This window comes from Colletes latitarsis, chromosome 3 (assembly GCF_051014445.1).
Source record: "Colletes latitarsis isolate SP2378_abdomen chromosome 3, iyColLati1, whole genome shotgun sequence".
Lineage (NCBI taxonomy): Eukaryota > Metazoa > Arthropoda > Insecta > Hymenoptera > Colletidae > Colletes > Colletes latitarsis.
The window spans coordinates 32,693,964-32,721,507 of NC_135136.1; the positions used below are offsets into that span (position 1 = coordinate 32,693,964).

The window sequence follows — 27,544 nt, forward strand, 5'->3', positions numbered from 1 at the left end:
AACGAAATATCGAAAATGTATATAACGAGTAGACGTTACAGGTAGTTCAAAACGCGTCTATATGCTAACGAATTACGCAGTAATCGTCTTCATCGAACTCTCATCTCATTTCCCGCGTACTATCGGCGCATAATTTTAAGGGACACTTGTTGCTGGACGAAGGGCGTGGTTATAAATTTCGGTAGCCGAAAACGGGTCGCGGGTGTCGTGTGTATCGCGGACGAGCAAACTTTGAACAGCACCGACACGTTGCAATATCAGCGACAAATTACTTGATACGTTCTTCGAGCTCGTGGCGAGTGATTCATTGTGCGAGAGACCGGTCGGTTGAATTATTAGTTACAATTACCGTTGAGCCGTTCGATAGTTCCCTCGCTAAGGACATTCTTTGCCGCCGTGCGGCCGTAGCGTAATCGACCAAGGAATAAAGCAAGACAAGGAAAACCTGTCGTCGAGTTGGATCGACAAGGGACCACCGACTTGCCTGTGAAGGAGCCTGAGAGCCGTCCTTCGCATTTGTCGTTCTCGCTTTCAAGTGATTCAGCATAAACTTGGGAAAAATCGGTGCAATCGTGCTCGCGTGCGTCATTTCGCGAACGGGGCAAACAGTATGCGCTCGCAAGCCAATTTTATTCCAGCAAGGATTCAGCGAAACCGATGATACACCTCTGATAATTATCTCTGTGATCTACGCTCCTTCTCGCTTTCTTGTCGGTTGTAACCAGTTCGTGTTACTCGTGGGATGGGCGAAGATGTGACTTCGTTCGATCGAACGGTTAAATTTTCGTGGAATAAAATTAGAATAACTATAACTATATACATTTAGAAGCATCTAAACGTTATTATTGGCGTCTTTCTACGCACTTTTACCAAATAATTGATGTGTCGCCAATAATAGTTATAACGGGGATTTAATTGGTCTCCTGACTGTAATGCAATGAAAACAAATGCATTCGACTGCTCCCGATCCAATAGGAGTGACAGCGTTTGATGTTTAGCTGAGTTTTATTATATTTCTCTATAACCAGAATAACTAAGGGAAAGTTTTTACGTATGCATGCAGGGTGTTCAGTCACCCTTGGGAAAATTTTAATGGGAGATTCTAGAGGCCAAAATCAAACGACAATCGAGAATATCAATTTCCTGATCGAGGCTTCGTTGAAAAGTTATTAAAAAATTAAATTAAAAAATTTCAAATTATTCTGAAAAAATTATTTTTGGTTGCGGAGGTCAATTGCAAGCATTTTTAGTGAATAGACATACCCCCGAAATTCTACCCACTTTCGAGAAAAAAATTTGGGTAGCTGCTGAAATTATTCGACAAAATTAAAAAATTTCGAATCGTTTAAAAAAAATTATTTTTAATTGCAGGGGTCAATTACAAGCATTTTTAGTGAATAGACATACCCCCGAAATTCTACTCACTTTCGAGAAAAAAATTCATTACTGAAAATACAATGGCTGACCATGACTGTCTGGTTACCCTGTAAAAAGAAAATGTTGAATCGTTCTAAAAAAATTATTTTCAGTTGCGGGGGTTAATTACAATCATTTTTGGTGAATACATATACCCCCGAAATCCTACGCACTTTTGAGAAAAAAATTCTTTACCGCGAATATAATGCGTGGCCAGAGATCTGTGATTATATTCCTCGTTTTTGTCATTTCATATGTAGATACAGTCCAATTATCTGGCATATAAACTTTTAATGAGAGATTTTAGAAGCCGAAATAAGACGAAAATCGAGTTCGCAGTTTGCCATTCTACAGCCGGAACTTCAAACGTTAATAGCTTTTTAACGAAGCCTCCATCAACAAATTGGTAATCTTGATTAGTCCTATTTTGGTCTCTAGAATCTCCCATTAAAATTTTTCCCAAGGGTGGCTGAACACACTGTGTATCTGGTGTTAATTCGTTTTCCTTCTGTTTTCCTCTTTTTTTTCCATCGCCATCGTTTACGTCTACGTTTCATTCCGCCTCTCTCCTTAGCTGGTCGGTCTTTCACAGCCGTCCGTTTGTTTCGTATTTTCATGCTTGCATCGAGCTCCTCTCCTCTTCCCATCTCTTTCACGACGACGAACAGCACATGTAAGTTGACGCGGAGACCAACTTGCTAATTCGTCGCGCAGAAATATCTCGAGCTCGTCTGCGGCCGCGGTTCTCGGATCGTTATTGTGAATTTCGTCGTCCTAGAATAAACTTCTCGAATACATTGGACCGAACGGGGCAGAGAAAAAGAGACAGAGAGTGCGTCAGTGACAATCCTCTTCTCTTTCTTGACTGTCGGCCTTTTAGTGTCCGTATTAGCGTCTCTCTTCCATCGGTTATTTCGTTTCGTTGAGAATTATTGAAGCAACTGAATGGATACGCGAGCCCGACATGATTTTACTACGGATATCCAAATACGGGCAAATTTTATTATGTAAATAGAAATTTCAAACAACAAATTGAAGCATTACCTCGATAATTGTTCGGCGGAATAAACGCTGATAATACTTCGCCGTGCGGTGTTTTTATTCATCTCCATCGTTTTATTCCGCGAGTAACAAATAAACGTGAAATAAAAACAAAATCTAGATGTCCCCGTATAAAAACATCGCGCATAAGTCCTTTAGAATTTTTTCGATTAACATTACGAGAAATATTTTTAGTGTTCTTAATTGAATACATTCACTATTTGTAACAAGTAATCATTTTCTTGTCCGTATTTCACAATTTCACGAAGCAGCGAAAGGATCGATCGAATCATTTTGCACCATGTAACGAGCTTCGTTTAATATCTATAATAAGTCAAGTTGTAGACATAATTACATGTCTTCAACTTGTGGAAAGGAACACGCCCACATAAAGGAACGTAGGATTACGATTGATTGCTACGAACCTGCATTTTATCACGTAGGTTGGATTCTATTTTGCTCTTATCCGAGATCATTAATGACCACCCTCTATTTTGAGGTTTTCGATATGTTATGGTTCCTTTTCATACGAACCAGTAATTCCACTTACTTTTAGTATTTTAAACTTTATATGCGCAGTTACAAGTTTCAGTTTACTTTTTAAGGGTTGTTATAAGAAAAAGTCTATTTTCATACCATGAAAACGACTATAGTATAGCCTATACGTTCTCCATTCTTCATTAGGGTAGAGGCATGTCAATAATTCGATATGATGATGATTAAATCTATGGTGCTGCGTATGGGTGCATTGTTTTATTGATACGCAAAAGGAATATCGACGGAAACGCTTCTTAAACGATACCAGGTGGTGGTATCGCATTCACTTTCCTTTAGAATCGTCAGATGGTTCTCGTGTGCTTGGTCTCGAGATAAAAAAAGGTCGATTCCAAGAACAAAATTCGCGCCATCGTTTCGTTAAAACGCAACGAGCTCTGTCGTGAACTTCTACGTTTTGTCGAAACATTATTGTACACTTTATGTTAACAAAATATCAATTTAATTCAGCTCTAGGGGTCCCTACGAAAGTTCTCTTGAACGCATCCACGAGACGATGAAACTGTATTAAACTATCTCAATATGCAATAGATCGGATATTATACGAAGACGAAACATTCCTGATAACCGAATTTTCCGATAATCGATTTACAAAAACAAAACAGAACATTTTTAATAAAACAATATGAAAGTTAATTTCTTCGAATGATACTTATTAATCTTCATATTATAATTTGGTAAAATATTGGCAACTGTCGGTAAGGTTGTTTTTAAAATTTTCAATCGTCCGATTTCAAACTCACGATATTAAATAAGCTTGATCAAATGGGCTCCGATCGATTTTCTTATAATCGACAATTCATTTATAATTTCAATTTAATTCCATCGGATATGTCTAGTAAATGGAATCGTTTTCCATTTCAAAAATTCGCTCGATTCCGTCGAGCTAGGAAATCGTCTAGTCAGAAACGAATCTTTCGATCACCGATTCCATTCGTGTTCCGTTCACCTTCCGTCTTCCTTATCCCGCTGTACGCGAATTGAACGCGCGATTGCCGCGAAAGGATAATTCTCCTTCGACGCGGAATCGATAGGACGGATCGTAAAGACCTAGGATATAGCCAAGGGGTGCCAACCGCGTCGGTGTCTTTTCCAAGAAAACGCAGACATTGACATACGCGGGCAAAACATCGCCGGATATGCAAAGAGGAAATTATCACTGGCTACCTGGAAGTGGCAGGGACTCGCGTATGTGGGAAATCCCCCCACGGATCGTTATTCCTCCTCCTTCTTTTGCATTGCAGAAAAGCAGATCGTTCTGGTGGCAACGTTACGATAAAAGGGCCAATGGTGCCTCCGTGGTGTGTGATTACGTCACTGGTCGCCGGTCTGCATAGCTCCGCGGGTGAAATTGACGATGATTCGTCGCCGTTCCCGCGCGTTGACTCACCGCACCTTCCTCTTCTCTCTCCTGTCTTCTCTTCTCTGCTCGTCTCTCCTCTCCCGGCTACTCTCTCCCTACCCGACGACGTTCTTTGTCCTTTTTTTATCGTCTTCTTCTTCCACGAACCGGCCGGAAATCGTTGTCGCGTTCCCGGGCGAGGTTGTCGACGCCGTTAAAAGCGCCACGTGTGTGATACGTTCGGTCGGTGAAAGGTAGCGACCCGTAATTGCATACGATTTTAATCGATGCTCCCGCGCGACGATTTATATCGATACACACCATCCACCCCTCCCGTCTACGCTCGATGTCGCTAAATAACGGTCCGCGCGCGCGACGAGTTTGAGTTTCCTTCGGGCGGAGAATTTATCGTGCCCTCTTGACAGAACCGTAACCGTAATAATCCAGTGAAAAACGAAACGTCGATTTTCCACCGACAAATTGCTCGTTTCGAGATCCTGCGATGCAACTTTTTTCATTTTTCTTTGCGCCGCGTGTAATTTCCCTCCGGATCGTCGAAACAAAAAAAAAAAAAACGCCCATTGATCGATGTCGGAGAAGCGTTCCCACGAAACCTACATTTCCAAAAATTACATTCTCTCGTAGATCGGTGTATCATCCAACTTGGATCGTGGATCAGAGACTTATCGATAGAAACATTGGAATTCGAGTTGATTATTAAAATCTATTTATGTATACAAGGAATGGCAAGTTAATCGAAAGAAACGTTAAATTTAAAAAGAGTCTAGATACCCAGTAACCCTATATCGCGACGACGATGCACGCAGCAGCGAGGCACGTGAACATTCTCCGTAGTTGTACGATGTTTACGGTGCAGATACGCGAGCGTTAATCCAGATAAGAACGCGCGACGGGTAGAAATGACAAGTTCTCGCGGAGTGTGGGAATCGTAATTAAAGAAAATTGTAAATATTTGAGAAAGACGATGCTGGCGGACGATCCCCGCTGATTGGCGTTCGTGCTCGACAGGTGTTCGAAAGTTCTAACGCAACGAGGTTAGGCCTCGCGGGCAACTTGCAAATGCGAATGCACTCGAATCCTTCTGCTTCGGGCGACAACTCGATATTATTGACTTCGAATAAACGCCACCTTTTGTTTCAGCGAGCAGCCGCGCGCGCGGGGAACTGGATGTAGAGTTAAAAATAAAATGACCGTTTAGCAGTTTGTATATCGAGGCCGTCGCCATAATGGTGAGCTCCGTGCGCCGGAATAGGGATTCCGGCATTAACCAGGACAAAGTCAATTGAAATTCTGCCGCATAATACTCGAACGAGTCGATTCGTTTTTGTTTAATTCTTGTCCCGTTCCGATCCGTTCTACTCTCGCGGCCGTTCGACGCTGTTTTCTGTGCCAATTGTGCAACACACACGGGATTCGTACGTGTTTCGCGGAAGCATTAGTCCTGTTTCGCGCGAAACTTCTTAATATCGACTTAAGGCCAATTTATATCGTACGTTATAGGCAAATATTAATATGGAAATATTATATTTTGGACACAACCAAAATCGTACACCACGTATTAACATATGTTTCGTTTCGTTTAGGGATTATTTGGTAAAACGAGTTCGATGGGTATACAGGGTATATTAAAATTTTAATGGTAGATTCTAGAGGCCAAAATAAGACGAAAATCAAGATTATCAATTTCTTGATTGAGGCTTCGTTAAAAAGTTATTAACAAAATTAAATTAAAAAATTTCAAGTCATTCATGGAAAAATTATTTTTGGTTCCGGGGGTCAATTACAATCATTTTTGGTCATTATACATACCCCCGAATTCCTACGCACTTCCGAGAAAAAAATTAATTATTGAAAATATAATGTCTGACCATAACTGTCTGTTACCCTGAAAATTGAAAAATTTCAAATCGTTCTAAAAAAATTATTTTTAGCTAGGGGGGTCAATTAGAATAATTTTTGGTTAATAGACATGCCCCCGAAATCCTATCCATTTTCGAGAAAAAAATTCCTTACCGAAAATCTAATTTGAGGCCGGAAATGGTTCCCCGAATTTTCATGCGAATCTTTAAAACGTCATAACTCCTGAACGGATTGGACGATTTTAATGTTTAAAAAAGCAAACTACGCGTATTTTGATGGAGAATATGTACAAATTGCAAAAATATTCGAAAAGTTGATTCTTGACCCCGCAAAATGAGAAAAACCTCATAAAAATGGTCCAATTTTCAAACAGCCATAACTCCTGCAATAGTGAATATATTTCAATGAAACTTTTTTCTGAAGTAGAGCTCATGGGTACCTACAAAAAAGTATGAAACAACTTTTCTATAGGACGTCAAACAAAATTACTAAAAGTGAAAAACGAGTTTTTAAGAAAAATCGACAGGGGTAGGTGCCTAAATTATTCGGCGAAAACAAAAAATTTCAAATCGTCCCAGAAAAATTATTTTCAGTTGCGGGGGTCAATTACAATCATTTTTGGTCATTAGACATGCCCCCAAAATCCTATTCACTTTCGAGAAAAAAATTCGAGTAGGTGTGAAATTTTTCGGCGAAAAAAAAAAATTTCAAATGGTTCTGGAAAAATTATTTTCGTTTGTGGGGGTCAATTACAATCATTTTTGGTGAATATACATACCCCCGAAATCCTACGTACTCTCGAGAAAAAAATTCTTTACCGAAAATGTACTGTGTGGCCGGAAATGTTTCTATAACTTTTTAACGAAGCGATCGTTTTGTGAAATTCGAGACGAAATATTTTCTGATATACGATTTTGGCTGTGACTCATTGCATTCTCGGTATGTTTTGACCGAATCGAACGTGATCGAATGTGCATAATCGAACACGTTCGTATGATCTGTATTTAGTTCAGTCAAAACCTTGCTAGCGAATAAATGTGTGACAATCTATATTTTAGAATTAGATACCACAACTTCTTCTCTTGGATTTATAGAATGGTAGTGGGTTATTCTAGAAGAAAAATGGGGGACGACGAAGAGTCTGCATACGTAACTTGTACCACAAGTGAGCAACATAAGATTCATCTACTGAACCGTCGCTCAGATTGTCGTAATTGTCTGCTTCCTTGTCACACTTCCTCAAAATAAACTAGTCAGTCAGAGACATCCCAAGATTATTATGTCATTATAAATCGTAGTCAAAATCCAAGTCTTCATACCATTTTATTAAAATTATTAGCAAGCGATAGAAGTTGTAGATGCATTACTGACTTTGTAGTTGTTGTAGAGATATACCCACTAGACTTAAATGCATCTTACACGATCTCACTGTTTTACTCTTATTCTCAGTGTATACAAAGTCGAGGTCGGTCTTGAACCTGTGACAGCTTGAAAGGAAATACTGTGGTAAGCGTGTATATGCGCGAAATGACTCACGATCGGCAAATTAATAAATATGCATCGTGTCACATAGATCACGCTTGAAAGAGGATAACAACCCACTATAAAAAAAGTGTAACTTATCGCAGTGAGCGCCAACATTCTCACACGTACGATTTATACAGCTGGATTTGCCATATGTTGTTCGATGGGTCTTAATATATAGAATGTTTCCTTAACGTTACAGCTGGAGTGTAGAGTTTAGTTAACTCTAGAACTTGAGGACAAGATACACAGCTGTTTAAGTACGTTAAATATAAATAACAGGTTACAAGTAATTCCGTTTTACGCTAAGGAAATTAAACAAACAGATCAGCAAATAGTATCGTAATCGTTATCAATAATTGCTATGGGTTTATCTTGTAAAGAAACGTTCCTAGAAAATTCAGTCCTTTTTATAGATATATTTTTAATATCTGGTTCAAGATAAATCGATCGTTTATTTAGACATTGTGAATTTAATAGTTTGGATGGTGCGTGTTTATTGAGAAACTTTGGCACATGATTATTCTAGACGAACTAGTTTGTCCCAAATATATAATGTTTGCTTCGACTAGAATAAACACGTGTATTCGTGCACTTATACTTTATATAATGGAATTCATGAAACTGAAAATTGATACTTGCAGCAGTAAAAACTATCATTTTTCAATGTTTATTCGGCGTTTCAGCCTAATATTTAGGTCCTTTCTCGGGATTAAACAATACTCTTCTGTATGTGTTTATAATATTTTTCCTTTTGTGCTTCAATTTAAGTTTAACGTATTTTTGTATTTCTGTTTAAAAGCACCTGTTTGAATGAACTACATTCATATATGAGATGTCTCTCAGAATCAATAAAATAACATTGTCGACAAATGATCTATATAAAAATGTAATTGTTCGATCGAATAAACCCCAAAGATAATTGCTGTGCGTTATTTATTACACGTTCGAATAAAATTTTGCTCGCCTCTGAGCAATAGGCGTTCCACGCGAATAGTCCAAGGTGTGCCACGCAGCTCTCTCAATGAACGTAGGTACGCGGGCATCGCGAGCCGTTAATAACCCCGAGAGCTGAGTCACAATTTCCAATACGCCCACCGTCGACCGTTGCATTTGGAATCGCGGTCGGTGACATCGTGAGATTTTCTCCAGTAGCGCGCGGCGGCGGCGGTTTCTCGGCCAAATCACATCAAACCGTCGAACGTTTCGCGCGCATAGACGTATGCAACACCCAACAAAGCGACACAATTCTTTACTAACAGAATTGGGCACAATTTTATTCGGATAATTAACAAAAACAACGTGTATCGATCATAGCAATATCTGTTCCACTAGAGATCTGGTCCTTGCGATAAATGGTTGGCTATAACCTACACCCACCTTATTAAAATATATTAGCCTTGGTCCTAACTTAATAAGAATCTCTAATTTTGATATATTGCTGTTTCCCTTGTACTTCTTGCTCTTTCTCATTTTCACCCTTCTTGGTGCCATTCAACCCCTTAATTTTAGTTGGCTGTACACTTTGGTAGAAGTTTCTTCTTCCCTCAAGATGCTTTTTTGATGTCAATTTACCTGTCTCAGGTTACCTTCAAATGCCTCAAAAGCATCGCTTTTACCCCTGGTCGATATTATTAATTCTTACCTCGCCAAGTTGCAAGAACTTAATCTAATTCTAAAATGAAGCGTTTATTCAAAAACTTTATATCACATTTCTGTCTTCCTTTGGCCTCTCAATTAAGTTCTCGCAGTTTGGCGGAAACACCACTAGGCACTCCGTATAACTAGGCGTATGCTTCTTTCGAGCCCAAGACACTGTGAAGTCCATCGCTTCCCATACTCGCCGCCAGAGGGATCGTTTCTCTTGCAAGCACTCGACCGACCTTCCGTCTGCATATATGATCCTCAACCGATTCTCAATATCTCGGCGTCTAAGGCAGGATCTGCCAGGATGCCTTTGCAACGAAGTCCTATCCTTTCTTTTCCATCTAATCCACAGGACCCCCAAAACACCATTTTATGTATCCATTCTGCACCGTACAATAATACTACAATTACTAACTTATCAAACATATAAACATCCTTCTCTTAAAGTCTCCTATACTTTGGTGTCATCGCAGTTGCGGCGAAAATCGGAACTACGATTTCGGTTTGTGCGCCGCGGTCTGTCGCAGCTGGTTCGTCGAACTCGTCCGATTCCCACGATACGCGCGACGGAGACAACCGTGCCGCGCGCGTTTTTCCTCGCGCAGCGCATTCTCTCGCGACGCGGTTCGCGGAACAGCGGTCTTTTGCGGCGCTCCGCGAATACAGACGGAACGATAATAGTCGGGTGGTCCGGCGCGCGCGTTTACACGCTCGACGTCAGAAATACGTCGACGCTCGATTACCGTTTCCGGCTGATACGTCGACTGGTTTTTATTGGACGGTTTTTCCATCGTTAAGGAACCAGCGATGCGTTATCGCGACCATACGCGCGCGCGTCGTCGTCGTCTTTCTCCACCTACTTCGGTAGCTGGCGGCGATCGCGACGACGGGTAACCGTGTGCACCGCCCCACACGGCTACACGGAGGCGCCAGAACGGTGCGGCGCAGCTTTCTCGGCCAACGTTTGCCCGCAAATTGCTGCACGCGGCGGTGTTGTTGCAGGCTGCAAATTGCAGCCGGTCCGCCGCTCACTTCGGACGTCACTGGCGGCGCGTCTCTCTGTGACTCTTCGCGGTAGGTACTCGCGTCAGGAGCGTAGTATCGTTCACGGAATACAGGACGTCGCGTTATTCGTGACACGACCGAGCCTTGGGTGATCGATTCCTCATGAACGCACCACTCGAGAGCGTAGAATAAACTTACGAAGCATTGTTTTCGAGATACGTTCTTGAATTTGAACATTTGTCCCATGCGTCGCCGTCCATTTCTACTTGCGCTGTCGCATACAGGGTGTTCGACCACCCCTGGGAGAAATTGTAATGTGAGATTCTAGGGACCAAAATAAGACGGAAGTCAAGAATACTAATTTGTTGGTGGAGGCTTCGTTAAAATGTTATTAACGTTTAAAGTTCCGCATGTAGGACGGCTATCTGCGAATAGCTGCGTGCAAGCGATAGTAGACCTTACACCTTATGGACTTTGGCGACCCAATCCCACTGTCATACCGATCGAAATTAAAAAATTATTTTTAGTTGCAGGGGTTAATTATAATCATTTTTGGTCAATAGACATACCCTCGAATTCCTATACACTTTTGAGAAAAAAATTCATTACCGAAAATACAATGTCTGACCCTGACATTCCAATTCCCCTGAAATCTCACGCGTATGTTTAAAAAATCGTAACTCCTAAACGGATTGGAGGATTTTAATGTTTCAAAATGCAAACAATGCGTATTAATAGGGTTCTGGAGCTCCAGAAAAATGGGCTGAAAAAATGCATTGGATGTAAGGTCTACTCGTATACCTCGTCTGTGGTGAGATCTACCATCGCTCGCACGCAGTTGTTCGTTAATAACTTTTTAACGAAGCCTCAATCAACAAATTGGTATTCTTGATTTTCGTTTTATTTTTGCCTTTAGAATCTCCCATTAAAATTTTTCTCAGGGGTGGCCGAACACCCTGTATACTCGTATCAAGTCGATTTTTACAAAAACAGTGCCTCGTACGAAAAATTTCTATCGTACGCTTTTAATTTAATTTGTTTACGATTATTGAAATACCCTCTGTGTTTAAAAGCAACAGTTTTTCATACGTTTTAAATGAGTACACAATCGTTCATCAATCATAACATTTTCCCCAGTAGTGAACGTTGTTGGCATCAATGACACCCACATGTCCCAAATATCTTTGATACGGGGTAACTTATCTCGCTGACGACTTTTTAGTCGCACGTTCTTATCGTCGAATCGCATTATTCGTGAAATAATTAAAAACCTCTGAATATCAAAGAATGAAAATAAACATATCGAATATCAATAATTGAATAAATAATATAAAATCCTTTTATCTATTCGGATTCATGGCAGTCCTAAATATAGGATACCCTCCATCGGCATTCTATGAACTTTTATTTCGATTATCGATTTGATTTATATAATCCGGCTAAAAGTAGTATTTCGATAAAAGCGTTTAATTCCACGCAACTTATTTCCTTCTTTAATTCTCCTATTAATAGTTAGTTTTCATCTTGAACGAAAGTAAACGCACCAATTGCTTCCAGGAAATTGTAATTAATAATTGAAAAAATATATTCATGTCCATAAAAGGAGAAAATGGGTTTTTTTTGTTTGATAGTAAGGACAACTTTCCAATTAGCAATAAAATTGAATTGAAAATATGTTTACATTTCTAAAGTTTAGTCATTCGAATGAATTTTAATAAATGTCAAGATAATTATTATTTTTCTTTTTTTAATAACAAGAAATATTTATGCAAGCTTAAGAATTAATTAAATTTTTTATAGATCTAGCACGTTCTTATTTTTTTTTTTAGTTACAAGAAATTCTTGAAATGTAAATATAGATACAAGCCAATTTATGTTACCTGTAAAGTATTGAGGTATTATCGTTATCAAGAAGTTGCCTTCAAGGATTACTGGTTCTAGCCAACGTATCACTGAGATACATTCACATTACGCCATAATATTTTATAAACCGCAATAAGCTTCATAAATGCTTCGCTTATACTGCCAACGAACAATGTTTACATTATCCGTCGATATTCCGTACACGTGTTAATCGTTCGTCAGATACAAATTCACTGCAGCAGGCTCGTCGAGAACTTACTTAATATAAATTTGCAGTATCGTAAATTTATTTAAGAAATCTAGATAAAAATTTCCAAAATTAGAAAATTAGAACGAAGATACACATTCTAGCATGTGTTACTCGCTATCAGTTCAACGTACGATAACAATAATCGTACTTGAAAATGCAATTATGTTGCTGTACGCGATGACTTAAAGCGTGCTACATGCCACAATTAAAGAATCGCTTGGAATATCACGCGCCATGACAGTGCACAAATTTTTATCGACGTTACAAACCCGCGCGTTTGCGTGTCGCGTTCGCGTGAATATTCTATGCAATCGATGTTCAAGTTCGTTTCAACGAAGATTATTGCAGATGGTGGCGATAGCATTACTATCTTGCGGTATTAATAATATCTCGTTCGTTTCGATTAAACTCGTACTGTTGCGAAGTGGCCACGAGACATCGTCGCTCCGCGATGCTATCGAGTGAAAACGACCAATTTATTTCTTTTTATAGAAAAGAAATTCAGCTCGTCACGAACCGCCCGTTATTACGTTAATAATTATCTCAACGACTCCGTCTTTTTTCCCCCCTCCGTTTATCGATAAGCTTGCAGTTGCATCGATGCAATCGCTATTCACGAGAACGCGGGAGTTTTTACGGATTTCGTTTCAGAGGTAACCGTGAATCATACCGATCGTTATTTTTATTATCGTTATCGCTCGTACACACATTGTGCTTATGTAAAATACGTAATACAACGGAGAACCGATGGCGGTGCTCGCACACGCAGCGTGTCAATATTAAGAACCTTCTGCAGCCGCCTTATCTTGCGTAAAACGCGATGCATCGGTTCTTATCGTTTTCCAATACGATGCGATATCTGCTTCTGAATGTTTCGAAGGCGTCGTAAATCATTCGTTATTGTACGAAATATGCTTTATCTGGAATTATTAAACACTCGTACGTGTAATTATCAACCATCAGATTCATCGTTCCCCGATCGATGTTCTCAAAAACCGTCGTATCGCTCGCAAACGGTTAATTTAGCGTCGTTTACATTAATTTACAGTTTGCAATTTTGTAACCAGGCGATATTGCTGTAAAGGCACTCGTATGTGGAGCGAGATAAAGTGAATGCTCGGATCGGTATCAAACGTGTGACGTAAGAGAGATTTCACCTTAGCGGTTGAAAGTTAAAATATACAGAGAGTTTATCCGTGTTAGAATTTACCTGTTCACACGCATAAGCGAATTAGTATGAAGATCTCCGAAGGCTACGTGGTAACGCAGTCCCGGGAAATCTAGGCAAAATAAACTTACTCGTTCCTTGTTTCATCGGAATCAGAAAATTTACGTACGAACTTTGAAACTAATACGATTCGAAAACCATTGTATTTAATTTATCAACTGTTCGTAAAATTTCTATTGACCAAAAATGATTGTAATTGATCCCTATACAATCCCTATACAAGTTTTCAATTTTGTCAAAAAATTTGTCCACTTACTGAATTTTTTTCTCGAAAATGGTTAGGATTTCGGGGGCATGTCTATTCACCAAAAATTATTGTAATTGACCCCTGCAATCGAAAATAATTTTTATAGAATGATTTGAAACTTTTCAATTTTCAGTGTAACAGATAGTTATGGTCAGACATTATATTTTCAGTAATGAATTTTTTTCTCGAAAATGCCTAGGATTTCGGGGGTATGTGTATTCACCAAAAATGATTGTAATTGACCCCTGTAATGGAAAATAATTTTTCCAGAACGATTCGAAATTTTTTAATTTAATTTTTTAATAACTTTTTAACGAAGCCTCAGCCAACAAATTATTATTCCTAATTTTCGTCTTATTTTGGCTTCTAGAATCTCCCATTAAAATTTTTCCCAGGGGTGGTCGAACACCTTGTATAGCTTACAATTGTCTAAAATTCTCAGGAAAACAAGTACTAAGACAAATTTGTCTAAAATTAAAGTTTTGATACCGTAAAAAATTGTACAGTTTTGGTCTGACAGTCAATGTGTTAAACAGTATCGAGAGGATTTTTTAGCGACAAACTCGGTAGGATAAAAAAATTTTGGAAATTTTTCCTGTGCCCGTGGACCCCCTCCCAAGGTTGTTTCCGATTGGTCGCGGGGAAAATCGCCGGAATTGTCATCATCTGGCGCCATTCACGGAGTCGAGCACACAGTGTACACGCGCGAGGTATGCACACGCACGCGTACAACGCGAAGGTGGAGAGGCACACGTGCCACGCACCCGTGCAGGTACACGCACGTTACACCGAGTCGAGACGAAAGTTCCCTTCTAACGCTCACACATGAATGGGAAAGAGCTTACTCGTGAACAGGAAAAAGAGGAATCAACCAGACCCCGTCCTACGAGTTGCCCGCGCGAGAATGTGTGTTCGGGGTCCTCCGCGTGTGCGCGCGCGATCCCCCGCGTCTCTGCCAGTGTGCGTGTGTGTTGCATACGTGGTGCAACCTTTATTCGGCGCGGCTGCAGTTTTACCTCCTACACGTTTTTGTCGCGAATCGTGCGCGTACTGTATATGCAAAGCCACGCTGCTGGCACGTACATGCCACTTTCCCTTTTCAAAATCGATTTTGGCGCCGTGCGCCCCGGCGGCTCAGTCAACGATGTCGACGCTTCTCCGGCCAGGGCTGTGCTCTGTCCCTGAAGAGCCACTGTTTTTTATTTAAAAAAAAAAAAGAAAAACGCGCAAAAAAATATTTTAAAAAATTTTAACAGTATGTATACAACTTCAGTACTTTTGTATTTTCGACTGATACAAAGCTGTATCGTCCCCCTCTACCGAATGTATACTTATGTTCACCTATATACATTAATTTTCCTTTTATTTTATTTTAATTTTATTTATTTTTATCATCTTTATTATTGTAATTATTCTTAACTCGTTATCTCATTTCTCTGTAACATTATAGGTTAGCTTAAAGGGGGAGCCTAAGAATTTTAAATATCGACCTTCCTTTCTACCCTTAGACTCATACATCTATCGAATGTATACTTATTTTCATCTGCATATATACATTAATTTTCCTTTTGGGTTGTTTCTTCTTTTCATTGAATATTTTATTTCTTAATGTGTACAGTCTTGGTACAATGTATGTTGTTTATTTTATTACTGAAGAGGATTGCGGTGCAGTCGATACTTGTATGCAATATTATCATTGCACTCTTTTCTTTTTTACATATTTTTGTCATCTTTGTAATTATTCTTAATTCGTTATCTCATTTCTCTGTAGCATTACAGGTTAGCTTAAAGGGGTAGTCGAGCCTAAGAATTTTAAAAATCGATCTTCCTTTGTACCCTTACACTCATGGAAAGTGAATACTTGTAATAATCAAATATGTATTACTTTTTTTGAATTTGGGTGACTGTCATGGTGGTGATTGGTGATCGACACTTCAAAGCAACATCTTTCAAAATTATTTACAATGAAAAAACCTTAAATAATGCTATAAGAAATTGTTGTAAAATAACTGGTACATCATTGAATTCTTGAATATTTCTATAATTCATACTGTAATATAAACAAATGTCAGGGACATTTCTAAAAAATGGGAAACATACTAGATGAACCAACGGTTCGTTTGTATACGTTTACAAATATTCGTTTCGATCGATAAATGAGAAAGAATCTCGGAATATTCCGGCCCCCGAAATACCCAGACTGTCATTTTAAACAATTACTGTCGGCGATGATCGCGACAATAGTGCTCGAAAGAGTAAATTTCGCACAAAGCGTCGCGCCCAAACGGGCGATAAAAAGGCTGGCGATTCAAATTCTGAAAAATGGCACGCGCGTATCGGCAAGGACTCTATATCGTTCCGTATCTCGGTGGAGCGTGGCGTTTTCACGGGCGAAACATAAATACGAGTAATGGTCCCATAAAACTCGCGACGTACGATAATGCGCGTAATTTCGAACGCATTTCTGGGAGAAAAAAAATCGGCACGCGTCCCTCCCGCCCCCTCACCCTCTTCATCCCGCTAATTACCCACCCCCCGGCGTGGCCGCTACCGCCCCCCTCCCCTCCCTCGCGCGTAAACGCGTTCCATTTTTACTTGGCCAAGCGGGCGCGCAACGAGTCCCAATTCCCTTCGCAATTAACCGCACCGCATTACGACCCTCGAACTTTTCGTCAACCGCCCATCCTGCCCCCACTCCGTGTCGACCGTCACTCAGCGACGGAAACGCCGGTCGCATCGAGCCCGTCCGAGTCCATTGGCTCGTTAAACGAAACAAAAAGAAGGGAAAAAAAAGGTGGAGCAAGGTAGACGAAGAAAAGAGAGTCCGAAAAAAGGTGTCTTAAGCGAGATCAAAAGCTCTTCCACGGGGGTGACCCGTGGTCTGCGGTCGTCGCGCGTCCATCCCTGTCGGGGTATGTGCCTCGGGCTTAGAAAAGGCCCCCTCTGTCTCTCTTGCGCTTTCCCGTTCCGATCTGTCTTTCTCGCTCTGTCGTGTTCCGTTCTTCTGCTCTTCTGCCCTTCCTGTGCCGCGTCTCCCTTTCTCCGTCGCTCCCGCCGGTGCACGAAAATACCGCCTTTCGTTAAAGGTGAACGGACGAAATCGCGAGTTACACGTGCGTGCAAGATCCGACGAGGGTGATGCGTCGGCGGGTGTGCAGGGCGAAGGAAGAGGAGAGACAGGGCAGGCCGGTGGTCAGGAAGGGTAGCGAGGGAAAGAGGCGCAAAAAGGGTTGAGGGTGGCGGTGTGGCTGTGGCGGTGGTGGTGTTGAGGGGGGGGTCTGACTCGTTCGTTTCTCCGAGGAGTGGGGGAGGGGAGACTCGCGCCGGTGGAGGAGACGGACCCGCGAGCCAGACGAAACCGACGATATCAACGTTTCCCTCCCGCGTACACCTCGCACCACCCGGGTGCTACCGAAAATCCCCAAAAGCACACGAAACAAAGGCCTGCCCTTCCTCTATCGCCCTCCGCCCTGCGCCCTTGGTTCTCGCTGGGAGCCCCGTAGCACACGCGTGCACACGAGCTCTGTATACTAACAGAGAGACACAACCGTCGACTTCTCGGTCGAACGATAGTGTCTGCTCTCTCTCTCTCTCTCTTACTCGACTTCTATTTTATCTGTCTCTGTTACCCTGTAGTAGGCGCGAGCACGTGCACGTCGAAGAGTTCGCTTCGACGAGCCTCCGAACCACGATAGACCCCGGCACCGCAGGAACGCGTCGTTCCACGGTAATTGTTTGGTTAAGGCTTTTCGGGGACTGGAATTAGTTCCGTCACGTGAGTCGTCGGTTACCTTTTGTCCACTTCGCGGTCCTCGTGGACCGGATACACGGGCGCTAGATTTTACACCGATCTCGGTTCGAACCAGGGAACGGCGAACTATGACCCGCGAGTCACGCCATTTATCGTTGCATGGTATAGTCAGGGCAAGGATATAGCGAGGTCGTAAACTCGAGTAGGTGTCAAAGTTTACACGTTTCAGCTCCCGAAACAAGTGAATTGACAGAAATACGAGCAACTAAGGGCCTTAGACCATTTTTAGAGGTATTCTAACAGGTAAAGGTCTTACTCAAGTCTTTAATATCTTAATTCACCTGCTTATAATATATGCATATAGAAAATGAAAAAAGGTAGTGCAGTTACGGACTCAGAAAGACATTCAGAAAGAAACCCTCAAGCAAGATGTCATGTACGGCCCTAAGTGCCGCAGCAGTAGTCGGTCCCAACCCTCAAGAATTTTGTTTACGACCTCGCTATATCGTGACGCGAGGTAAGAATGATACCCCTTGCGTTCCTTAGTTATTGGCCGTTTGACCTCTTGACGTACCACTTGATCAAAATGATTTTTAATTCTATTATATTAAAAATAATACTTCTAAAAACAATGTTACTTTCTCTAAAAATATCCTGTTAATATAAACATTACGTTTCTGTCGCCATTTATTATTTCTTTATTGCCTTTTGGTCAGAAAGACTAATTAATATAAAAATTAACACTTTCACGTTGGGTGACACCAACATGGTGCCACTGGCAAATCGAAAAGAATTTTGAAAATCCTAAACCCTCGATAAATCACGTTCATTTACACGCATCATTTCATAACAAGCAGCTAAGTTTATTATGTTGTAATGAATTTTGTTTTTTATATTTATTGGAAATAGGTGGTGAAATAAAAAACATTCTGTTCGAAATTCCTTTTAACTAAGCTTTAATATTATTTGAAACACTTGGAAGGCACGTTTGCACAGTTTGAAAGAAACATACAGAATAAAAAGGTCAGTGACGAAAAATTCGTCCCGTACCCTCAGACCCAATCGATCCTATTCTTTGTCTAAACAAACCAAGGAAGGGATGCAGCTGCACCCTCTTGACTTGTATCTCGAAACGCGAAACGCAACACACGCGTCGATGGTTTTTATCAAGGAAAGAAAACTTTCTCTTTTGGAAGAGGCACACCAACAATATTTTTGTACATTTTAATGAACAAGTTTGATATAAATGTGTTGATATAAAAATTAAAATTAAAACAAATAAAAATGAAGTAATATCTATGGATCCTCGTATTTACGCACCTGTACGAGTCCCCAGGGTCTTTTTTCGAATACCGCCTCCACGGGAAAGCTGAATTCACAATACCCGCTTATAGTAATCAAAGGACAGCACCTGTTCAAATGAAGTAATCAACGCGATAAGAGTAAACGCTCGAGTTAATGAAAAACTGTCTTGAAATATAACTTTAAACATTTTGTTGCGCAATGTGTTCATATTCGTTTTTTCGAATGGCAAAAAAAGTTTGTGAAACATTTAAAACAAACTCTTGAAATACGATGTCTCACAAATGTTTTGAAAGCTATTCGTGCTGCATGAACTAAAGCATTCGGTGGACATTTATCACGGGTATTGATTATAACGCTGTTTCTTTCATTCTTCGGTATTCGTTTGGTTTGCTCTGTAGGTAGGAAATCCTGTGATTATTCTACGCAGCGAATTTTAGTGAAGTATGTGTAACGATAATCTTTTCAAGGGTACTAACGCATACGTGTTCTTTTAAGCCATTCTGGACAGTAACTGCTAAAATTGTGAATAAATGTTCGTAATTAACTCTTTACGGTGTTCGAGTGTACTAAATAAATTTATTGTTTTGGCCGTACGTCGGAAAATCATATCGGAAACGAAATATTTCGATAGTGATGAGGATAGCACGCGGGGCTTAATAATAGTGCTTAAATTTGTTATTTTTATTTATTCAACGCCCTAAACTGCAATTTAATCTCAATTCGGTTACCGACTGTCGCGCGAACGCATAAAAGTGCCGATCGTGGATAGAGCGCGCTGCAGTCAAAGGGTTAAACAATTTCTCTAATTGTCCCTAGCAATACGTAATATAAAGAGACGCGCATATCTGGTATTAATAAATCGCTCAGAAAGCGCGTACGTTTAAATAGCGAAGGTTCATTATCGTAATATCGTGTACGGAACGATGAAACCGACAATTATGTAATTATATAGCTGATTATCTTCATAAATCACGCACAGGATGCGTCTGTGGCCGATAAAAAGAGAGGCGAATTAGCATTTGATTGTGACGGTAATCTTTCGTAAAAACGCCCACGAATTAACGCTAATGAAACATTTTAGCGAAGGGAGGGGGATAGGTTTAATTGTTAAAAATATAGGTTCGATAGGATCTCGAGCAGAGCTTGTATCGCGATTATCCGTATCTTCAACGAGCTGTAATAATTGGCCGAGCACAAGCTAGGTCGGTCGATGCGTTTTCTTCAAGGTTAGTCGAAAGCCCCTGGCGCTGAGTGGGTCGGTGAGCTGAAAAATCGATACGTACGAAAGTGAGAGTCTCAGCCGTTTCACCCCTCCTTTTCGTTCTTTACGCTCCTCGTCCTCTTCTTACTTGCCATTTGGTTCATTCATGTTGCGTCGCGCAGGGCCGTGTGGCTCTCGTCAGATTTCGCGATTTCGCGCTCGTGAGAGCACGTCGAGTCAATTAATCCTCGACATCGCCTCTGTTTCTGCATACGACGTAAATAGCCATCGTTAATATATTCGCAAAGTATTCAACCCTTTGCCGCCATTGCCTCGAAACGAACCGTAACTCTGGCCACGGCAAACGATTTCTGGGACGAAGTTAACCGAAGAAAATGTCGATCTTGATCTTTCCCTATGTTCTTCGAGCGAAAACATCACCGACAGTCGATATGTAGTGGCTCGTATTAATATTCGAACCGTGACATTGGTATTTCTATTCTCGGAATGGAAACTCCACCATTTCGAATAATTCTAAGTGTTTTATAACCTTTAATAATTTTATCATATTGCGTTTTAGTTCTTATTCTATTTTAAGTATTTTTGGTAATCAATAAATAAATAAAAGTAATATTAATTTAACTTTATTGCGATATCAATTCGTAAGAGTTGTGTCTTTTACTCCCGACTCGCGCTGTGTACATTTTCTTCTCGTCTTGGGTTTTCTGTAGGCGTCATCCCTTTTGACGATCAGTCGCCGACGCTAAGAAGTTCCCGACCTAAATCCTGTGCTTATATACTCCGTCTGCCTTCTTCGTCCACGCTGTATTTTTATCCTGAGACTCATACATAAGATAATCGCTATCGTTCGAGTCTTTTCCTTGTTCCTACCGGTTTCATAAACTCCCACACACGTTAAGAAACGTTTCGTCTCAGGTGAAATTGAAACACAAACAGGGGTCACAGACCTAACGATTCTTCGTATGATAATCATTTGGAAAATATTTAGATAGAAATGTCAATTTTAATAGTTCCAGAATCGGAGATATTTTATGAAGTAATAACATTGTTGCAAACGGAGAAAGTATTTATCGAAATAACAGGAGACGAGATACTGGGTTACCCTAATCCAACGGAAAAGAGAAAACTGATATCTCGTTGGCCGAAGGCAACGTTAGATAGGAAAAGACAAATAGAAAAGTGCTGATAGGGCTGTGTTACGAGGACAATGCAACAACCAAAGCGAATTACGTTAAATTCAGCGCGTACCCGATACTCGCGTTTAACTTTCGCCGTTGACACGTGGAGCACAAAGAGCCCCGCGTGTACGCCGGTATTCGCAGCAGTTAATCGATAGGTTATTTTGCACGTGTGTTAGGAACAAAGGAAAAATAAAAATAGTACTCGGTTAATTGGATTTGTCGAATTTCTTTATTTGCTTTACCGTCGGAATTTAGAACAACCGTCCACCCGTTCGACGATTCGTTCTTTGCTCTGCAATTGCACGTGCTTCCGCAAGATAGCCAGTAAGACAAACGTGTAGCAATTTATTTGTTTATCGTGGTATATCTGTAATTGAAATTTTAATAGCAACGACACTGAAGTCTTTGACCTCTTCAAGAATACGAACATTCGTCATTACATTTTTCATATATGTTGTCATATATCATGTTATGATATGATGGTTAGTTATTGGATATATATGATGCTCAGTACCAGGTTGAATTTTCGTTTATTCCAAAGAAAATGATTCGATAATTGTTAATCTGATATCCAACATGCATAACTAATTTTTATCAGCATCGTGGTTCGTAGTATAGACCCTCGTCAGAACGTAGAAACGTACAATTAAAAAGAGGGACTGTAGTTATTAAATTAATTATTAAATTTAAAAAAAAGTTAAAGTGTATTTCATGTGTCTAAAGCCAAATTTCACCAATTTAAAACAATTTTATATAGAGGATGTTCGGCCACACCTGGGAAAAATTGTAATGGGAGATTCTAGAGGTCAAAATAGAACGAAAATCAAGAATACCAATTTGTTGATGGAGGCTTCGTTAAAAAGTTATTAACGTTTAAACTTCCGCACGTACAGAATTTTTTTTCTCGAAAGTACGTAGGATTTCGAGGGCATGTCTAATAACCAAATATGATTGTAATCGACCCCTGCAACCAAAAATAATTTTTTTAGAACGATTTGAAAAATTTTTTTTTCGCCGAAAAATTTCAGCAGCTACCCCCTGTCGATTTTTCTTAAAAATTCCTTTTTCATTTTTAATACTTTTGTTTGACGCCCTACAGAAAAGTTGTCTAATACTTTTTTGTAGGTACCCATGAGCTCTACTCCAGAAAAAAGTTTCATTGAAATATATTCACTATTGCAAGAGTTATGACTGTTTGAAAATTCGACCATTTTTATGGGGTTTTTCTCATTTTGCGAGGTGAAGAACCAACTTTTCGAATATTTTTACAATTTATATATATTCTCCACTAAAATACGCGTAGTTTGCTTTTTTAAACATTAAAATCGTCCAACCCGTTCAGGAGTTATGACGTTTTAAAGATTCCCGTGAAATTTTGGGCTGACATTTCTGGCCAGAAATTATATTTTCGGTAAGGAATTTTTTTCTCGAAAACGCGTAGGAATTCAGGGGTATGTGTAATGACCAAAAATGATTGTAATCGACCCCTGCAACCGAAAATAATTTTTTTAGAACGATTTGAAAAATTTTTTTTTCGCCGAAAAATTTCACACCTCGAATTTTTTTCTCGAAAGTGGGTAGGATTTCGGGGGTATATCTATTCACCAAAAATGATTGGAATTGACTTCCGCAACCGAAAATAATTTTTATAGAGTGATTTGAAACTTTTCAATTTTCAGGGTAACAGACTGTTCTGGTCAGACATTATATTTTCAGTAATGAATTTTTTTCTCGAAAATGTCTAGGATTTCGGGGGTATGTGTATTCACCAAAAATGATTGTAATTGACCCCTGTAATGGAAAATAATTTTTCCAGAACGATTCGAAATTTTTTAATTTAATTTTTTAATAACTTTTTAACGAAGCCTCAGCCAAAAAATTATTATTCCTAATTTTCGTCTTATTTTGGCCTCGAGAATCTCCCATTAAAATTTTTTTCCTGGAGTGTCCGAACACCCTGTATAATTATGCGTTGTAATACACCTAGAATTTTAATAAATAACCACCCCCTTCCTCGGGTCCCACTAGTGTTATATGAAAGAATTTATTGTCTATGACGTATATGGTTTGTATAAATGTAAGATAGTTCGGGCAACGTATTAAAACTTGTATGAATTAATAAAATAAAGTAACATTTAATAAAAATTTTTGAAATCGAGACCGTAAATTTGCTAACGATTGATTTTTATTTTTGTTCGACAGTGGTGCCGGATCCAAGGTTCTCGTAAGCAATTTTCCAAGTCACGCCAAATTGGATGATCTCGAAATACTGTTTGCGAGCTGCGGTCAAGTGCAGTCCGTTGAGAAGTTGTCCTCGCGTGATCCTAACACACAAACCGCCCTCGTTAGCTATGAGACGCAAGAACAAGCACAGCAGTAAGTAAACCGTATTTTTTTTACAGATTACGAAACAGAATTGTTGGCTCGATAAGCCCCGTTTACAGTAACACAATTCATATTTGTTACAATATTAGTAATTTGAGTTATTCGTGTTTCATCAGAACTAGAGAATCGAAGTTTGAAAGAGATTGTACCTTGTAGGCCATACTATAAAAAAAAAAAAAATAAGATAACTACTGTAAGCTTTGATAAACTTTTCTTTCTATTGGGAAAGCGTAATAACGTCAGATAAAATTAGTTTCATTCGTCAGAATCTAGTTATATTCGAGACTAGAAAACTCAAGTAAATTATTGATGATATAAAAAGGTGCACTTTATTAAGGTTTCAAAATATCGTAAAAATCAGTCGTTCAAATTTTAATGCCAGTAATACAAAACGTCTGGTACTCGATGGGTCGAATAAAACTTTTCGTATTTTTCTGTTTGTACCGTTCAAAAATTGATGGAATAATAATCCGTGCTCTGTTGTTCTTAGTTTGTCCGTGTATTGGGTCGCAGCGTAAAGTGCACTTTTTCCAGTGAGTCACGGTTAGAAATGTTTGAAAGTTACTGCTCTAGACATACGATAGCACTCTCTGGTAAAAGAGGTTTCTCGCGTTTGTTTTATATATGAGCTTCGATATTTTACGGACTTTTTTCCATTTATAGGGCTGTGAACGAGTTTAATGACCACGAGTACGGGGGTAACGTGCTAAAAGTGGAAATGTCTACGGCGGAGAGCCGACGAAGAGGCCGCAGCCAGCGCAGCGGCGTCGCTTACTCCGGAGTTTCGGGTTCCGGGCGGCAGACGGACTTCCCGCTTCGTATTCTCGTACAATCGGACATGGTAGGAGCCATAATCGGACGGCAGGGATTGACTATACGCCAAATTACACAGATGACGCGCGCACGAGTGGACGTTCACCGGAAAGACAACCTTGGTTCTGTGGAGAAAGCTATCACCATCTATGGCAATCCAGAGAATTGCACGAACGCCTGCAAGAAGATCCTGGAGGTCATGCAGAAAGAAGCTTACAGCATAAATAAGAGGTGAGTACTACCATAAAGAATTACTCCGAGAGGTGCCAGTGAAATCGCTTTTTTTCGACCATAAATTCCATTTTCACGACAGTAATGTTGTTGGTTATCAATATAAATGCAACGGTAGCGAATATCTCCAAGACTACTGTATATCCTTTGCTTCTTATTTGGTAACCATATACTATGAGAACTAATTACCAAGTTTTCCTTTGCTTTTTTTTTATGGTTGAAATTATATAATAATACAATTAAAGAATTCTGGGTCAGTTGTTGAGGATTATCGGTGACAATGTATATTTCTCTGTTGCAGCCCCGAGATCAGTTTGAAGATTCTCGCACACAATAACTTGATCGGACGAATAATCGGGAAGGGTGGTACCACGATCAAAAGAATCATGCAAGACACGGACACGAAGATCACCGTGAGCAGTATCAACGACATCAACAGCTTCAATCTCGAGCGCATCATCACAGTTAAGGGCACCATCGACAACATGAGCAAAGCTGAATCCATGATCTCCAGCAAATTGCGCCAAAGTTACGAGAACGATTTACAAGCAATGGCCGTAAGTGTTGTAAATGCGATGTTGCTGCAAAGAAAAAGTAAATATTAAGAATGACGCGTAACAGTCGAATATTTCTATTATAGCCACAAAGCATGATGTTCCCTGGCTTGCACCCGATGGCCATGATGTCCACCGCTGGTATGGGATACAGCTCACGTGGTCCTGGCTTGTATGGCTCTGGACCCGCCCCATATCCCTACCAAGCTAGCTTGCCGACTCAACAGGGTGTTCCTGCCACCGACACTCAGGAAACAGCGTTCCTTTACATTCCTAACAGTAGCGTAGGCGCCATTATCGGTACCAAGGGTTCACACGTTAGAAATATCATCAGATTTTCCGGAGCTAGCGTGAAAATTGCGCCGCTCGAACAAGATAAACCAGCGGATCAACAAACTGAAAGGAAAGTGACCATCCTCGGATCGCCTGAATCTCAATGGAAGGTAAGATTCCGCGTGCTTGTTTATACAATTGTTGATTTAAAAGAAAATTTAGTTTCATAAAAATCATAATTATAATTACGAAATCTTTGTCGTAAGCTGATATCAATGAACAAAGAGGTACGACTAGGTTTATATTATCTTTATACAATTATACCTTTGCGTAGCGTTTCATTTTGCATGGCTGGTTTCATTGTATAATAAACGAATGTTCGATAAAATTCATATAAAGTGTATAAAGATCCGTGACTCGATTTGACCCTTTCGTATTAAAAGAACGTTACTTATCAGTCATGTAGGACAAATTTATTAAAACTGGAATTATTATTCCGGGTTATTTATATAAATATTTCATTTGAAAAGAGAAATAATGAACAATAGAGTAATTTTGAGAAAAATAATCTAACAAAGGTAAAAGAATACTGACCACATAAAGTATAGATCATGGATATGATTTTCTAACTACTACTAGAATACTAGAGTCCTTCGTGGCTCCATGACTTAGACGCTTGTCTTCGATTCTCGAAGTCCCGAGTTCGTTTCCCTGAACTTTGACATAATTTTCATACCGGTTTTTTCCGACTAAAATTATCTTGAATCGTATTTATAAAAGCCACCATACTATACGTAGAATAATTAATACAACACCCTGCTCAATTTTGGATAGATGCTGTTTTTCATAAGCATGTATTTGATGTAGCAGGAAAAGGAAATACCGAAGTTGTTTACCCGTGCCAACATCACATGATTAATTGTGTATAGTTGGTCCCGTCAACCACTTCGACACATTATTTTGATTAATCCAAGTAAATTGTTTCGATGCAAGCAAAGTTTCATTTTTAACCCTTAATTTTTTATACTCATGAGTGCACAAACAATCCAATAATGGAACTAACGAAATTTTCTATTGTTTCTATATTTGAAAACGTTGTTTGGAATTGTGTGCAGCAACGATCTGACAGAATCGATTGGTTTTGGTTTCAGGCGCAATACTTGATCTTCGAAAAAATGCGCGAGGAAGGGTTCGTTTCAGGTACTGACGACGTCAGACTGACGGTCGAGATCTTAGTACCGAGCGCCCAAGTCGGCCGAATCATCGGCAAAGGCGGACAAAACGTTAGAGAATTGCAACGTGTAACTGGAAGTGTCATAAAGCTGTCGGAACAACAATCGACATCTCCTTCTGCCGACGAAGAGGCCACCGTCCATATAATTGGCCCCTTCTTCTCTGTTCAGGTATTCCTCGTCCTTCAGTCAGCTTTCTCTTTAACCCTTTTATACCTGAAGCTTCTTTCTAAGCAATCTTGGCTAACTTCTAGATCCATAGCACACAAAGAAAATATATATTATATTCCACGACATTATTGGCTTAAACCATCACGCGCAGGTGTATTACTATCGGGCTCGGAAGAGGATAATTTTTATTTAAAAATTAGATATTCAAATTGCATACACTCGATTCGACATCTGTAATAAATTGTTCAATTTAAACAGTCGTGAGAGAAAAGAGAAGAATGAAAAAGTGAATAATTTACAGCGACTCCAGCGGGCCCTACAGAATTGCAAAACCGTGTACGGATTAATGTCTTCCAGGTCTTTGGCACAAAGTGGCCGTAATTTAAAATAAATTTGTTTTCGATCATTTTTTATTACAATCAGGGAA

General features: G+C 39.8%; 1 protein-coding gene across 3 annotated transcripts in view; it reads left to right on the forward strand.

Annotated features, from left to right (window-relative positions):
- LOC143340636 (insulin-like growth factor 2 mRNA-binding protein 2) overlaps positions 1-27,544 on the forward strand; it is an 88,359-nt gene that overhangs the window by 42,702 nt on the left and 18,113 nt on the right. For all 3 annotated transcript variants that reach the window (XR_013079470.1, XM_076762822.1, XM_076762824.1), the window contains exons 2-6: positions 23,661-23,834; positions 24,507-24,887; positions 25,189-25,444; positions 25,528-25,884; positions 26,866-27,117. Coding sequence is in view for 2 of the 3 variants with exons in the window: in XM_076762822.1 (XP_076618937.1) it covers positions 23,661-23,834; positions 24,507-24,887; positions 25,189-25,444; positions 25,528-25,884; positions 26,866-27,117 (1,420 nt within the window). In the remaining variant the exon portion in view is untranslated. The remainder of the gene's footprint in view (positions 1-23,660; positions 23,835-24,506; positions 24,888-25,188; positions 25,445-25,527; positions 25,885-26,865; positions 27,118-27,544) is intronic.